At 42.7% G+C, this 17899-nt stretch overlaps 1 protein-coding gene across 1 annotated transcript in view; it reads left to right on the plus strand.

Annotated features, from left to right (window-relative positions):
- The first annotated feature begins 206 nt into the window (after positions 1–206).
- The window catches only part of PID1 (phosphotyrosine interaction domain containing 1), a 181450-nt gene continuing 163757 nt past the window's right edge, over positions 207–17899 (plus strand). The window contains exon 1 of the mRNA XM_086944062.1: positions 207–353. Coding sequence (XP_086800188.1) covers positions 219–353 — 135 coding nt within the window. The 5' untranslated portion in view covers positions 207–218. The remainder of the gene's footprint in view (positions 354–17899) is intronic.

The following is a 17899-nucleotide window of genomic DNA, read 5'->3' on the forward strand; positions in this document are numbered from 1 at the left end:
TCATTTCTGCAAGCCTTTCCTCAAACTTACAAAAATCACCACTCCAAAACATGGATGCATAATATGATACATAATCTATTTAGCGTATCTCCTTGGCCTGAATATTCTAATGCTCGCCTTCAAATGTACTCAGCCAGGCAGGGGATGTTTCTATGAGCCCTGGGGCTTTGGATCCGTGCTAACCACGTTTTGTCTTGCATCTTCAGCACTTTCAGACCATGATAAAGACCAAGCTGAATGTCCTCACTCTGCGGAAAGAACCTCTCCCTACTGTGATCTTCCATGAACCAGAAGCCATTGAACTGTGCAGCACAACTCCACTGATGAAAAATAGGATTCAAAGTGGATGCAAGGTAAAGTTTATCAATTCTGTTTTTCTGTGCTTTTCAGAATCGTCCTCTTTAGCTCAGTTGGTAACTATTTTATAGTATGATATCCCACATGGTGCAACTCAATATATTTCCTTTTTTGGGGAACATTTCCCCATTTTCTCTCTATCGAAAGTATGTATAATTAAACATTACAAAGGAGTACAGTGAGCAAAAGAGATCCAAATGCTAGCAAGGTTTTGCCTCCCTGTGCATATAACGTTTCCTTAAGTAATACTGGTGACTAAAGGGCCCTTTATGTGTGACCGGAGGGCCTAGCTTCATCATTTGGGTTTCTTTTGATGTATCATGTTAAATAGAACTTCATGGGTGCACTTACACCAAATGGCATTTTGGCGCTAGAATACGAATCTGACTATCATAAATGTAAATGTAAGTTGAGAAGGCACCGTAGCGAGAATTATCGAGTCCGTGGAATTTTTTTGAGCCCAAGACCCGCCGAGGCGGGGAATTGAACCCTGGTCCAGGGCCGATCTCAGCTTCCGGGTCTGCCGCCTCTAACCCCTGAGCCACACTTCTCCAACTATCATACTCATGATTATTGGGTGAAATTATGATCACTGTTTAAATCAAATTAATTTTAAATATTCCAACTATGTATCATTAAGAAGTCCGTTCCACTGTATTCGTTAAGTGACAATATGGTGAGTGCATTAAGAGTGATAAAAGACAGTTATGTTTGCTGTGCCGGGGATATAGAATGACAGAAATCATGTGAGTACATGCACCTTTTAGACATTGTACTCTTTTTAAGTGGACAGGTACTGGAATAATTGGTGGTCACAAAGGGAATCGGGCCTAATCTCCACCAAGCTGACTCATGATCACAGCAAAATATGGAAAAGCAGATGCACATTCTCAAACTACAAACCTCCACCCTACGTGGTGGGAAGATGCTGCGCCTCAAGATCCCAACCTGACCACAAGAAGTGTCTTTTATGGCCTCTCTCTGCCAGAAGCTTAACCACACATGAATGAAGCTGCACAAACAGCTGAGAGCAGAATCCAGACCTACCCAGCCAAGCAATCCGCTTTATTGAAGTAATAGCAAGGGTGACTGTGTGCCTTGTAAAACCACATTGAAAAATTGCGGCGGCCAAGAGTGAACTTATTGCTTTACCTCACTGTGCAGTTGCAAGCATTATGCAAGCTGAAAGTAAGATTGAGAAGTTGGCCACGAACCTCAATGCCCTTGGCTTACGTCCAGGAAATGAGGGGAATAATCTAAAGGACATTGTTATCCCTTTTGAGTGACAAAGTAAACATGGATGGCCAGGGATTCCTGATGGCATTCCATCTGTAAACATTCTAAGGGACAGAAGATCCAAACTGCACTGTTCTATAAAGATAGATGCGCTACAAAATGTAAAAAAATATTTAGATATTCTATGTGGCTGCCCAAAAGAAAGTGATTTGGCTGTTTTTTTCCAGACCTCATCCACAAATACTACAGAGCATCATAAACAAACTGTTGGTGTTAAAGATACAGACATCTGTAAATTATGAATGTGTTGTGGGGAGAAGATAATCATCTGTGTTCAGGTACTGCCAGCCTGATGATTTCTAGGGATCATTGCAGTTTTGGATCCGACAAGGTCTTATCTGAGATGGGTGGTGAAGAGAATCTATGAATGCCCATGTTTATGATGCTACGTGCTCTACACTTTCAAACTTTAATATCTGTAATAATGTTTTTGGTGGGTCGCAAGTGAGGAGAGGCAGGGATCTTGTAACTGAGCTGTAATTTCCTGCATTTTCCTGGAAGGCGCCATGTTTCCCTGTCTTGCGCCATCCACGACTGCCTGGATATTTTCCTGTCCGTCAATGCAGTTGGTTAAATATGAAGATGCCGAGTAAGTCAAAAAGTTTCTCCTAGCACTGGAGAGAGTACATCTGCCTGGCATTTAACTGCACACCTACTACATCCACTGATGCTAATCCCTAGCTATTTACATGCCAATATCAATCTATACATGTTCTCATTCATGCCTCTCTTAGAGATCAGTGTTTTCAAGGTGCAACTGCAATACAGTAGGTACTCTTCCAAACACGTAGAAGATATTGAAAAAATATCAGCTTAAATCAACCAGTCCTGCGGTAATTTCCTATTGGGCATTGCATCTGCTTTGTGATGAGACCGATTATGCATCCGACTATACATTTGACGTGAATTTTCATATAGCAGAGGAATTTGCAGCAAATTGGAACATCATTTGAATCAGTCAAATCTTGCTTGTGAGGAAACAAGTGAGATTAAACTTTAAGGAGTGAATTGATCGAAGATGTGGAAAGGATTTGTCCGCATGAGGGAGAATCCTACAGCAAGGGTATCTAACCAGTAAATGCCCCCAGAAAGCAAAGTTAATTTCACAAGTGATTTTGCAGCCTTCCTTTGGCGGCTTTAGTAGTCCCTGTATTTCCAGAACCAAGGTCAGTCCTTCAGCCATAGGGTATCCCTGAGTTGTGGTGCTAAAATACTGCAGGCCGAACGCTCTTTTGTCTGATACCTTGAAAATCCTCATAGTGTTTCTAGTGCTAGCTATTCTGCCATGTGGCCTGCACATTTGTCCCCGGGAGAAGTGGACGGCTTTTGAACCAATTTCCCTTTATGTACAATTTTAAAGGTTTCCATGGTCTTGCCACAAAGGGACAACACATACAAGAGTGTGATTCTGGGCGGAACACCTCTGGGATAGAAATGCTGAATCTTTTCGTCAGCAGCCTTTCTGTGATTATAAAACTACAGACATCAAATGTGTTACGAACTCTGCCCATCTGATGCCCGGCATAACTTCTTAAAATAATGAGACCTAGTGGATTCATTATCATGCCAACAAATTGAACTTGCTTGGAGTACTGACCTGTTTGAAGCTTCAGTGCTGGCTTTAGAAAGTCTTGTGTTTTTTTTTTACCTCAAAATAACTTTGCATTTTTTTTCTGTGAAGGAAAAATTACATACAACTGGGTTATGACTCTTGCTCAGCATGCATTGTTTAAATTACCAAGCTTTCTTGGTATCCAATTACAGTCAAATTGCTTTTTGTCATGAAGTCATTGCTGCCCCAGCACACCGCAGCTGTATTCAGTGTAATGAAGCAAGCGCCATGGTATGCTGTGTTATTGCTACAAAACTGCTTGCTAGCTTCCATTTCATAATGTAACACAAGAGCAGAAGGCACATTTCTCCCAGTACTTGCTACTTTTCATTCAAGCACAGTCCAGGCGCACCAAGTATTGTGACATGTTTATTTTTACCAAAAAAACCACTTAAAAAATTGCCTACAATCTTGGGCCTGTGGTAAGAGCTACTTAAGTGGTAAGCTGGGAAGGACGGAGAGAATTTGCATTGACAATTCCTATCGATGGGCCCTTTTCATGTACGTTTTTTCCCAGAATCTATAGCAGATTGAAAAGAAAAACTAACTTTGAATATCTTATCGTTTTATAGTTGCATCTAGTCAATCTGTATCCAGGTGGCCAACACATTGATATTAATTAGTACTAATAATTATTTATTTGGGAGTATTTATTCCAAATCCAGCAATTGCAGATATAAATAATACAAACAACTTCAATCAGTGAAGAATTCACAGCACAACAGGAATTCGTTACAATTTTAAAATCGCAAAATTGATTTTGAATTCACAATTTCCTTTCCCTGATCTTTTTCAAGAACATCGCAAAAATATAAAAATGTTATTCCTTCATTTCATACCATAATTCTGTTATAATAATTATAAATACATTCGCTGTTGATAAATAAAATATTCAGAGGAATATTTGACAACTTAGCAGCTTGAACTAATTAGAAGTTTTAATAATTTTTAATATCAGTGCTCCCATCCGTGCACCAGGTAGAATTTGGCACTAGGCCTTATACATGTATTGTGAACCTGTATGTTTTATATTGGGATGCACTTATTTCAAATAAAAATTCCAATATTTTTTGTTATTGTTACTCTATATTTTATTGTTTCATCTTTTTTGTACAGTTTGTTCTCAGTATCATTACATATCTCATTGCAAAAACTTTCTGTTCAGTAGTTCGTCAATTCTTATGATAGATATTGTCTGTATGTCCATCATTTAAATTTCTGTATCCATTGTATTTTGTGACCCTAGGCTCTTCACACTGCATAACTTTCTGTAAACAAAAACAAAAATCAACCCTAACAGAAAAAAATCAGAAATATTTTCTTTGCAGTTAATTAAACACGCCATGCTGAGATGTGTAACAATCTTAATCAACACCAGGGTATTGAGAGACATTAGTATTCTTCAAGCTCTTAAGTCAGCATGTACTATGGGGAACTTTACTACCACCTTCACCATCACCATGGTAATGCTTAACCTTCCATAACTAATATGAGTATTATCGCTCCCAACACAAGTATTTGGAAACATCATATTCAAAATACCACTAGGCCCCTTATGCCCACGCAACCTGGTTTCAGGTACCCTTCCGTAAGTAAACCTTAGTTACCTGCCAAAAAGCTTTTAGTCTCGTTTTACACTACTTCACTCGGGTCTCCATCCCCAAGAGCTTTCTCTATATACAAAAACAACCATATTGGTCAAGTCCAGAGTGTATTGTTTCTCTGTGTGCATAAATAAACACAGATCTGTTGTCATTTGAAGCCTGTTACCTGCAGCCCACTCACAACTTTAAATATGTTGTTCTTACCTTCAGCAACCATCCAACTACTTTGATGATGACCACACTTTCTCCAAATTCCACAGAGTAACCATAAAAAAATCTCTTTTTGCGCCACCGCCATACTTCAAGCCAACCTTGGTGTTTTTCCATGCTGAGTCTACCCTTTTGCCCAATGTTATCGAGCTCAGTTTCACTGATCTACACTGTCAATGCTGACTCAACCTTCAGGCAGATGCAATCACACTCTATTTCATCGATCCTTCTATTTAGCCGCAGTGCCTTATTTCACTCAAGTTACACAGCTCATGGATATTAGCCACTTAATGCTGACAATGTAACGCGTATGCCTGATCTAAACATCCTACTATATGCATCGTACCTTCCACAACGTTAGTAACACCTAAATCGGTCTAGATCATCTTATATTGCCTACAAAATAGAACGATACTTTGTTTGCCTAGTTCATAGTGAGACAAATTACTATGCATCTTTCTTCTTTGCAGCTTTTAGGGCTAAATTACAAAAGCATTTTATTGTACATAAAGTAGTACTCCTGTAATATTTGTTTTTTACCTACTCTTAGATGTGTGGTTTGGCCCCATAATATTGAAAATAGGAGTATTCATGTACAATTAGTACAGATTAAAAGAAGTATGCTCTTTTTGCACTTTTACTAATAGGGAGCTGGTCATAAATGCATTGGTGAATTGGCCCCCATGTTTACCCTTATACTTACACATGTTCCAAAGAAATAATTATTACACTATCTCCAACCTCCCCACTTTGATAGTGGCTTTGTCCAGATTAGATATTACATTTATGTTGGTATGCTTGTCCCGCCGCTCTTTAGTGTGCAATAATAAATACTCTAGTTTGATGCTTCTTATTTGTGGAGGAAAAGGCATTAAATGTGTGCTACATTACTTCGCGGCTGGTTTCAGAGTTTATGCAGTGATGTACATGGTCTATGAAAATCAATTCTTCTGTAGACATGGAGACGTTATTTACTGCTGACGACATAATTTACTGCCGACCATTGCAGTATGTAGAGGTGGTAAATTCATATTAGTGTGGCATTCTTTGAATACTTCTTTCTGGGGGTGATTGATGCCCGCTAGCCAAGTGGTAATGCTGTTGGCACCCTATTATGAGCACGGAATTGGTACTTGGTAGTTCTTTTTAAAAAAATCACCAAACTTCATGCTGTTCAATTTCCTTACATGATGTTCCCTTCACTCATTGTATGTGATTTTTGTTAAGTGCAGCATGGACCCTCTGTATGGTCTCTGCGCAGTTGTTGCCATAGCTATTGTTCTCAGTAGGATCAGGTGTTTTGATGTGCCCTGCATACAGATACGTGCAAGTCCTTGCCTGCCATCATAGAAACATTCAAATTCTTAATTTACCGGTTCTCTGCTTGCATCATTGCGTTGAGGCCCTGAAGAAGTGCCTTTTCACTGTCCATTCATTTTCTGCCCCCTGACTTTTGTCTACTGATTTGTGGGCGTTTACAGTAGATGTCGGTTGAGGGGCTTCGGGCTTCCAAACTTCCTACCAACGCGATATTGATGAGTCTTATGCATGTGGGTTTATGTGGGTATAGGTTTGTTGGCGAGTCATTTAGTGGATCATTGTCTGCAGGTCCCCACATAGGTAAAAGAAGATACCTTTATTCTCACAAGATAACTTATCCATCCCAAAAGTCCTGGTCTTTTAGGCGGTGAGATTGAACTTTATGGGAGCGAACATAACCAAATGCTTTGAAACCACATTAAACAGGTCAAAGGAGGTTGTAAACCATGATCTGATGTCTTTGTTGCTTGTTGGGAAGATGTTGAACTTACAGTGCGCGGTCATATTTCACATTGGCCGCGGTCTCTAATATTTATCCAAAATATCTGCAGTGCCTTCCTGCGCCTTCTCAGAACCCCTGTCGCCCCATTGTCTGCGTTTCCCAGTTTCTTTATTCGCTCTGTGTTTTGCCATGCCTCAATGCAATTTACACACATTTCCAGAACGCAGCAGGAAATTGTTTGGACACAACCATTCTTAAAACTACTGTTTTTCTAATCCTTAATAATATGTTTTACACAGAATCCGAAGGCCCACTGACCAACAGGAAGAAAATAGGATTTCTCAAGGCGGCTGTAAGATTTAACACAGTGGACTAGTCCTCTCTCTATGTCGACGTTTTTCCAAATGCGTATAACGCCCATATGACGTCATCGCGTCACGAGGCCCCCTGACTCGAGCAGTCGCCGCCAGGAACACAGTACTCCCGTGTTATTGATTACCGGTTGTAAACGTCTGTTTGGCAACATCTTTTAAGCGGAAGCCGCCACCCCCCAAGGAACATTGGCGTATTCATTGAATTGCACCTAGAATTATCAAGATGCCAGCACACGGATAATAAAAAGTAACGGATAAAATCGTATATGTTACTGGTGACACCCACTACTGAACAACCTTGGTGGAAGGCCCACGACCACTGCTTGGTACTGAAGGAGCGAGACGTTGACCCTTCAGTTATCCATGAGTAGGAGGTTCTTTGATCATCCCAACAAAGAAATTTTGGGCCCACAGCCTTAATAACCACGGTACGGAGTCTTTTTGTGCCATATACGTCCTGAGGAAGACCCGCAGGTCGAGGTCCCCAGCTACCCTAGTACCACCAGACGGGTCGAAACGTCGACGCAAAACTCCCCCAAAACAGGACCACTATCCTTCTAAAACATTATACATGCCAGTAAAAGAATGTATAAATGTTAAAAACTAAATAAGCAATTAGTGGCCTTATGTACATAATTTTGCTGCCCTTTGTACAGCACTGTTTTTTTTTCAATCTTATAAATAACCCTATGTCACTATTCTGTTGAGGCTTACACCCTTTCTATCAAAATCACTACTCTTCTCTATTTTTCCGGCACCTGTATAGAAGCACGTTGCTCTCTTTGTTACCGTTCGTTATTTAAAAATTGTATAGTATTGTACATATGAATCTTCTTCGCTGTGTTGGAGTAATATAAAAAACTCCTAATATATATTTTTTGAATAAATATATGCTTTGAACAAATGAATTTTCCTAGGTGGATGCATTCCTAAGTTGTTTCTGATAAATTCTATAAGAGGTAAATAACTTTAAACACCTTATTATTCATAAAAATGATGTACTGTGAGCACTGATTGATTGAGCCTTTAATCGATTTCGGGTTGGGCCATTGTTTTATATGCCAATATTGACTACCCAGGCCCAAAGAACCGTTTTGGGTTACCCCATTTTTCATAATGGTAAGATTTAACACAGGCATAAGGCTTTCTATTCAGGGTGGTCTTATCCGCATGGTAGCGTGACTGCCATCGGCTGAGCTCCCAGGCCTACACGAGAGCTGGCTTCCGCTTCAGGATCAGAATAGCATGCATTGACTGGCTGATTAGCTTTAATATGTATCCCAGGGGAAATGCCTTGACTTAAAGTTTAATATGGGCTTATTTACAGAATAATTATACCTACTTCCACCCACAAGTTTCCTTGAAAAAAACAAAAATGCTAATTCATAAATCTGGAAAAATGCATGGTAAGAGTAGGAAATTCACACTTGGTACATTTTTAAAGCACTATTCTTTGCCCAGACACTTAGTGTTTTGAAATATCTGTTTATACTTTTGCTTGCAAGTGGAATCTTTTATTTCCAAGTAACTTTTTTTTCTCTCAAGTGACATTTTGCAAGATTTATTTTAATTAATATGTTCCTATTGAAAAATGTCAGTGCCACTCTGTTTTCCATTGAAACCCTTGGCTTAAATTGCACCAAAGCCGAATAAGCTTTGGCAAGCCAATACTTTTCAAACTGAGAAGGCAAGTGATGGCCTTCTAGCTTTGCAAGTGCTTGTTTGCATTTGCGCTCGACAGGTTTCTGCACATCATTCATATGCATCAAAACGCTTGTGCATGTATGGGTGCACGGAAATGTATCTTGTACACCGTTCCAAGATAACCTGTGCCTGCACATGTATTATAGTAACTCGCTAGGAGGGCCCTCCTAATAAAAAATACAAGAAGAAAAATAAAAATGTAAATTAAATCAAAGGAGTGTGTGTACTAAGAGTGATCACATGCACAATATGTCATGGGCTGATACCAAAGGCAACCCTATTAGACAAAACCACAAAGAAATCAGAATAACAGCAGTAGAATAAGGCAGAAGGGAGTTGTGCAAATGCTTATTTTCCATTCTACATCTGTGGCGGCTCCTCTGCTGAGGCAGAGGAGCGTCGCCGCACTGCATTTCTAGCACTTGATCAGATTAAAATAAAATGATAACTCTAGCTGATCATCATTTTATTTTTCTGGTTTACAGAGCGGGTGGAGATTGGCTGTGTCACAGCTAGCAAGGGGAGGAGTGATGGGCACTTAAATGGGCATGACTGGTTGGCCAGCCGTCTTAGCCCAGCCAAACAGTCGTGTATTTTGCATGTTCCCCACCAGGTTGTAATGCACAGCCTGGTGAGGAACATGCACAGGCTCCCATTGCCTGTCGGAGCGCCGAACCATGGCGCTTGGACCAATCACAACACTGCTTTGCAGTGTTGTGATTGGCTGTGGGAGCCCGATTGTGCTTCCTGCTTCAAGCAGGAACAGAAGAGGATGACGCAAGACGAGGCTGTGGACCTGGAGCAGGTCTAAGTCATTTTAAAATGTATTTTCCTATACCACTCCCCCCACCCCCGCACCTCGGGTGATACTTGGTGGTAGCTGCCACTGCTCTGCTTGTTTGTGTACATTGCTTATTGTGTGTGGGGGGGGCTCTCGTTAGACAACTAAAGCTTGTCTGTAGGTGAGATATCTAAAAATAACTTATTGGCACCCTTCCCCCACAGTGTAGCCTTTTGAAAGTGTCAACAAACCATTGTAGGTCATATTATTCATTAATAAGGCTGTTCAAAAGAATAAGGGGTCAGATGCATCATTGTACTAGTTGTGATTTGTGACCAGCGCTTTTTGTGTCCAATATTGAAGTTTGCGAACTTAACTATGTACCAATTGGCCGGTTCATAAAATTCCGAATCAGAGAGGGTCACAACCCGACCTACCAAATTGATATTCATCTGGTAGGTTACAAATTGCAACTCACTCCCATTGGGTGCAATCCCAGTGGCGGCAGCCTGCAAGAGTCGGCAAAGTACAATGTCTGTGATTGCATTTAAATTCAGAAATATTTTTTAAAACAGCCAGATTTACTGAAAGAAAACGAGGCTGATTAGAGAAAAAAAATGTTTTTCAGAGATTTGACAGTGGCCCCTGGACCAAAGTGCCTGCAACTGCAGAGACGTCGCGTTCTAAGGGCCTAAAAGTTAAAATTCTCCAGGTATTAATTCTTTTCCATATAGCTTTCTGCCAAAGGGTTTTTTATCAGCAGTGAGCTGCCCAACATTTTTCCTGCATACTAAGAAAATAACTCCTACCACTGTCTTCTCAGGTTCTCTCTTACACATGATTCGGTTTCTGATTAAATATGGGTTTAGCAATCTGATAGCAGTGGAGGGAGTACTTCAAGATGCGAGTTGCACTTTAATTGCCCACGTAGACGTTTTGTTTACATTTCTTTCCAGATCTAACTCAGAGCTGAAATCCTGAGGTGATCCTCAGCATTTGCCAGCATCAAATCTCTCTGTTTTGGTTGTAGCAAAAGATGCATCATCATTAAACTAACTCCAAACCCTCCCTCCTTTAATCTGTAGTAGTGTTTATTTAACATAATAAAGGGAAAAGCAAATTGGTTGACCCTTTGAGCCAAAATTAATGTGGTAGAAAATCACAATGGCCTCCTTTTAATCTCAAAATCGTACTCTGAGCAAATAATAAAATCAAACTGAATTCTCAAATCTAAATCAATACTTTCCACATGGCGGTTGGCCATTTTAGAGTGTTAAATTAAAAGCAAAAAAGAAGGTGCGTAGTGCAGAAAAAAAGGAAGTGAACGTCAAATAGCACTTTACAAATGCAGGGCCCACTTAAAATAAATAAATAAAAATAAACTAAAATGGAAGCTGGTGGCATTCCACACCCGCGAACTAATGTGGGAGAGTACAAAATAGAATGCATGGACTGTCATGAAGAGCAAGCGGGCGTGGTAGAGATCAGGAAATGCACTCCCATGGATTGCGATAGGAAGAGAAAAAGTAAGGGCCATATGTATCAAGATACCCATTTGCGATTCTCAAATAGCGATTTTTAAGAAATCGCTATTTGAGAATCGCAAATGGGTATGTATATACAATTTTTTTTTGCGATTCCTTTGAATTCCTTAATTGCGATTAGCAAATTGCGAATCGCAATTAAGGAATGCTTTCCCTTTCATTTCTATGGGCCAAGAGGCCCATAGAAATGAATGGGAAGTAATTCTCAATTTGCGATTCGCAATTTGCAAATTGCAAATTGAGAATAATTTCAAGGGTGCAGGGGTGTCCAAAGGACACCCTGTTGCACCCCTGAAATATGCGTGGGTGCACTTGTGGCGCACATACATGCCCTAAGGGCATGTATGTGCGTCACATGGCACTTTGAAAAATGCAAAAATGTGCATTTTTCAAGGAATTCGCAACTTACCACCAACTAGAAGTTGGTGCTAATTTGCAATTCTTTAAGGGCATTTTTCTGATTTTTTTTGCTACATACATTGCATTTAAGGAATAACAAAATTTGCGATTCCTTAAATGCAATTGCAAAATAAGGAATCACAAATTTTGCAATTCCTTATTTTGCACCAGTTTTGCATCATACATTCCGTTTAGCAAATTCGCATTCGCAAAGGCCGAAATTCTGCGAATTTCGGCCTTTGCGATTGCAAATTTGCATGATACATATGGCCCTTAGTCTCCTAAGTCAGAAGAGAAAGGATTAAAGTCATCCAGTCAGAACACTGTGAAACAAAAATGCACCTGAGTGATACAAACACAAGATTTCTGGCGAAGTCATTGACTCAAAACGAGGGACCTGAAGTAGATAGCAATCCCACCCAATCATGAACCAATGGCACACTGAAAGAACATTCTCCATATATAGTATGTATTGGAAACAATAGGTCTGTGACAGTCAGATAAAGCGGTCTGTGATTTAAACCTAAAATAACTTATGTCTATGACACCTGGCTCTCACCATGAAATGTGTTGCAGCATTTGACAGGACTAATTAAAGCAAGATTAGAATTGAATTTGTAATCTTAAAAGTAGAGATGTTGTTGTTTGGATTAATAGTTTTATTACGGTGTCTTTCAGAAAGGTTTTCCTCCATTTGTCCACTCATCTTTTCAACAAGTTTTCTAGCAAGTGCACCAGTAAATTTGTGGATGAATCCTAGACTATTACCATGGTTATAGTAAAACGCTGCGGAGCTAGGGAGTTCTTTTTAATGATTGAGACTAGCCAATTCAGGCCATAATCGGGCCTGAATTGGGAAAGACTTCACCTATTAGCAAATTGTTGGCTATTGTTGAAAGTGCTGTTTAGGAATCTGTTTCATTTTTGTGAATGACCAGGATACCAGCTAGGGGTTACAGCCAGATAGCTGTTTTAGAGTTGCATTTTTAGGTTTTGCCTGGCGAAAGCTGCGCTCTGCGCAGCTTTTTCACGCAGGCGAAAACCTAATGAGAACTGTAGTGTGGTTTGGAACGGCCCTCGTCATTTATTGGCTAGCTCCATAAATGGAGCATAGCCATTGGACGATGGGCCTGTCCGTCAATGCTGGACCAGATTCAGGGGCGTTCCCGAGATTCTTTGGCTTTTGCCGACGTCACGCGACGTCAGCCAAAAGCCGGGAACGCCCCCGAATCTGGTCCGGCATTGAAGGCACCCGGAAGAAGTCCAGGTGAGTGCTTGCTTTAATTTTCCGCTGTTCCCACCCCCTCTCCTGCTCGCAGCGTCTCCGGCCCCCATTCCCGCCCCCTTCCGCTCTCCGTGTCTCCGGCCCCCGTTCCCGCTCTACAATGCCCGTTCCCTCCCCCCTCCCGCTCTCCGTGTCTCCGGCCCCCGTTCCCGCCCCCGCCCCCCCTCCCGCTGGTGTGTTTGTTGGTCTTGCCCAGCGGTTGTCTGCTCTGATGGAAGGTAGTCTTTACTTGTAAGTGGCGATGTGAGCCTCACGACTGGGAGGGAACGGGGGTGGGGGGCTCTGTACTGGGGAAAGCAACGGGAGGTGAGGACCGGCAGACGGTGCTGGGACACTGGGTTTTGCGAGCAGTAATTTAACACTGAAAGGGACACCAGGTACTGGATAGACAGTGGTGGCCGTCAGTGGTTTCTGTACGTGTGGTGGCACTGATGTGAAGGCAGGGAAATTCTCCTTAGTGTGGATAAGACTTTGGGGGCATCTTTATTGGGTGGGAGGGGAGGGAGCGGCTCTGAGAAGAAAAGACCTCGGAGAGTGAAAGCCGGTTTCAAAGGCCAGCGGCAGCAGGGCTCTGGAGAGGGGCAGGAGGCGGGCTTACGGACTGCGCAGCTACTACTTGTTAAAAGCTGGAGGAGTCTCTGGAGAGAACAAGGACACCATTCAGAGCGTGGCAGGCAGGGACCCGAGCGAGGGAGGAGACCCGAGGGCGGAGCATCGCGGGAGCTGAGGAAGGGAGCACAGGCACAGAGCAAGGTGCAGGATCCCGACCGGCGCTGACTGAACGACCCCCAGCCATGGCTGCCGCTAGCAGGGCGATGCTCTTCCACCTGACCCAGCACCTCCTGTCCCTGTGCGCCTGGGTGTGCGCTTTCAACCTGGACACGGACGACGCCATCCGCAAGACAGGCGACCCCGGCAGCTACTTCGGATTTTCTCTGGCCATGCACCGGCAGTTGAAGCCGCAGGACCGACGAATGTAAGTCCGCCGGCGTGGTCTATTATGCTGCTAAGTTGCTTGCATTTTTTGCTAAGTTTTAAGGACAGCTGGTGCTGAATATTCTTTTCCGGAGGCGCCGTGTGTGCCAACACGGGGCGAACCTTTCTGGTAGTTTGTGCTAGTTTTCAAAAGTCCCTTGCCCCGTTGCCCCCCTTGCAGGGCTCCCCCAGCGGGGCGAATGAGCGCAGATGTTGGTGATGCCAGCGCACAGGTTGTAAAAGAAATGGACCCTGATTTGAGTTTTGTATTCCTTCTTCTCGAGCGGGTTGAGTGAGGGTAGCGAGAAGTCAGCTGTCTGCTTCTTAAGTGCATTCCGATTAATACTTGGTTGCGGACGGTGTATCTGCGCCCCCCATAGTTGTAAGCGCTATATAAATGCCGGCTGCTGTAGATGGCACGGGTCCTCGTTGTACAGGTTGTTGTTGTAGGGGGTCGGATTGGGGTATGCGAAACCCTGCACAAGGCGGGGGCGGGGCGATGGCAGCCAACAGACCCCCACCAGGCGAGATATGCATGACAACAAAAGGCCGCGGGCTCCCTTCACCCCCGAGCAAGGCTGCATTGTCTTCGCACCAGGAAAGGCCCAGCCTTTCCGAAACCAAACTCCATGTAAGGCCCTTCCACAGGGAGTTCATCGTGAGCAAAAGAGAAGCGTCTGAGAGGCTCCGAGCATGTGCCACCGGTGAGCCCTGCTCACAGTGCGTGAAAGCATCCACGGCTTAAAGTGTCTCTTCCGGGTGAGGACAAGTTTACTAGCACACCAAACCTCCAATCATCATGTGCAGGCTGTAGTACAAATATCCTAACTGTAGGAGGCAGCGTGCACAACCCCAACCAGTGAAAAGCAAAATGATGTTGAGTCTTTTCCGAAATTCTTGTCAACAACTTAACCTTAAGCGTGCCAAAACCTCCTCTCGTACTGTTTAGTTGTCAGTCAGCAACTTCTGTCCAACTGCAGGCTCCTCTGTTCTGACGGAGTCGCTCACTCACCCCTGTTGCCTGCTTGTGCCTCCGTTTTTGTGCCCCTGTTGCCTGCTTGTGCCTCTGTTTTCGTGCCCCTGTTGCCTGCTTGTGCCTCTGTTTTCGTGCCCCTGTTGCCTGCTTGTGCCTCTGTTTTCGTGCCCCTGTTGCCTGCTTGTGCCTCTGTGTGCCCCTGTTGCCTGCTTGTGCCTCCGTGTGCCCCTGTTGCCTGCTTGTGCCTCCGTGTGCCCCTGTTGCCTGCTTGTGCCTCCGTGTACCCCTGTTGCCTGCTTGTGCCTCCGTGTGCCCCTGTTGCCCGCTTGTGCTGTGTGGGTGTGTGTGGAGGGCTCTGTGTGGCTGTGTGTGTAGGAAGCTTTGTGTGGCTGTGTGTGTGGGGGGCTTTGTGTGGCTGTGTGTGTGGGGGGCTTTGTGTGGCTGTGTGTGTGGGGGGCTCTGTGTGGCTGTGTGTGTGGGGGGCTCTGTGTGGCTGTGTGTGTGGGGGGCTCTGTGTGGGTGGGTGTGTGGGGGGGCTCTGTGTGTGTTTGTGTGTGTCATTTGCGAGAGATAAAGCTAGTGGCATTGTAAATGACAATGCCATTTATTTATGTTAAAAAAAACATAAATAAAAATAATGTCAAGAGCAATGCCAATAGCTCTAACTTTAACAAAGGCAAAACCATTGCATTGTAAATGCTTGTTGACTGTGAGGATGGTGGTTTTACCCTTGTGTTTGCCTGTATATTTTGGCCTCTTCTTTCATTTATGATTAATTTACTGTTATTCTGTGCTAACTAGCTCTGCTGGTTAAAAAAAAATGAAAATACTGTCCCTAATGACTCTCATACCTCTCTAGTTTATTTTTACTCTCTTTTGTACTAGAGATTCTCCTTTAAAGAATTATGGGTTCTTCTCTCTTTTTTTGTGTTGACACTTTCATGACTTTGGAGTGAGTCTATCACATTTTACTGTGCCACTTTTTTTGTTAAGTATAAATGTGGTTAGATTGAGGAACATTTCGTGGGACCAAGCCCCAACCAACTAAGTGACACTAGCATTGTTTGAAGGATTATTAGTATGGATTTTTATTTTTCTCTCCTCCTTTACATAAGTAAAACCCTGGGTTCTTATGGAAATCCAGATAGACAAAGATATGTTTTCCTAGGCCTCCTCCCTTTCCCTTTGAGCTGCATTTTGTCACAACTCGACTCTCGTCTATCACGCTGACTGATCCCACCAGGAGAGTTCTCTTGCAAGTAACGTTTGTGGTCCAATAGCTACCGTCTTATTAATAAGTGTGTGACACATGCCCTTTTACCCCTTCATGCGTATGCAGCCTCAGGTGCCCCTTCTCCCATTCCCTGTCTTTGGACCCTATTTGTGTTACTGACACTTCCTGGTTGCCCACCGTTTTCGGATCACATGCCTTCAATGCTGGGACTATGGTTTCTGGTGACACCGCACCTCTCTCCTGTAGGCAATTGGTCGGAGGTGATTATGTAGGCTAGCTTGCTTGTTTCCCACTGTCTACCGTTGTATCTCTCCTCCATTCTCTTGCCAACATGCCACTCCTCTTTGTCCTGTCCACACCTCCTGTTCATTCCTGCCGCTTTCTTCCACTTCCTCACTCATATCACCTGGCATGTCCTTTATGCCATATCCTCTTCTTTGTTGGCATAATGGTCTTCCTCAGTTCTTCTTGTACCTGCTAAATCATCGGATGGTCTCAGGCCAAACCAGGCACTTAGCACCATCTCCTCTGACACAAGGGGTACGGCCTTTGACCATCCCTTTCAGGTGCTCCAAGCACAGCCTGGTCTCCGGAAACACCCTATTTGCAGCATCCCTTTACTCACTTCCTTGGCACTAACTGCCTCAAGCCTTTTGTTCCAATGCACTTAAAACAACTGTATACGTCATAAGGAATGTTTGGGCAGTATTAATAAAGTGATTGCTTATACAAATCAGTCAATATGTTCTCCCTAGTTCTCCACCGGCATTTGTAGGACATTCCAAACTTTATTTTATTTTTTTAATCCTCAAGATAGTCCTCAAAATATGGGACAGTCACAAATTTTCTTAGGTGTTGAAATGAGTAGCCATTTTCCCATAAAAAATTAGCCAATTTACATTTGTGCATGAGTAAATGATAAATATAAGTGCATTTGCACTATGTAATATTCTTATTTGTTTCTCAAAATGGAAAAAAGCCTTGCCCTATTACCCCACCAATTGTGAAAGTGTTTCCTTCCCTTTCCCACAATCGATTTAGTCCTGCCCTTGATTATAGTAAACTTCTGACCATTTTCAGAATGGGAAGTTACCTAAACGAGGTTTGTGAATTCCCGCACACTTGAGAGTTTTGGTTATTCACCACTTTTTATACTGGGACATGATAAACAATGCTGCACTGACCTCTAGTCAACCTCCTGCCTTGACATCCAAGTTCCTAGAGATAAAAACCTCCCCAATGTTTGAACAGTATTGGGATTTGATCTCCAAGCCTCTAGATAGGAAATTGTTTTTCCAGTTTAGAGTTGGCACCTTGCCCCTAAATGCTTTTACTGTTAAATGGTCCCCAGATAATGTAAACACATGCTTCCACTGTAAATCCCATGTAGAAGATATTTTGCACTTCCTATTTGTATGTCCACTATACGTTGCCCCAAGGAATAGATGGTTGAAACCAGCATGCAGAAACTTGGGTACAAGGAGATGTACTGAGGCTTTTAGGGTCCTGAAATCAAGCTGTGCCCCTAACCTTGCAATTGCTGTGGCTAAATTCCTGGGATGGGCCTGGATAATACGCACGCGCACTTTAAAACTCCTATGAACTACTTGAGCTTCCTTTGGGCTGTGATGATATTCTTTTTATAAAAAAATGTGTGTAAAATTTTAAAAATTGTTATTCGCCAACAAAGTATAAATGTATGGTATTTAATACGTTTTTATTATTAGATTAGTAGTTATTCTGTTTAGCTTAGGGATGCAAGCTTTTATGACAATGTTGTCGAATA

The sequence above is a fragment of the Lissotriton vulgaris genome, chromosome 11, assembly GCF_964263255.1.
Source record: "Lissotriton vulgaris chromosome 11, aLisVul1.2, whole genome shotgun sequence".
In the NCBI taxonomy this organism is placed as follows: domain Eukaryota; kingdom Metazoa; phylum Chordata; class Amphibia; order Caudata; family Salamandridae; genus Lissotriton; species Lissotriton vulgaris.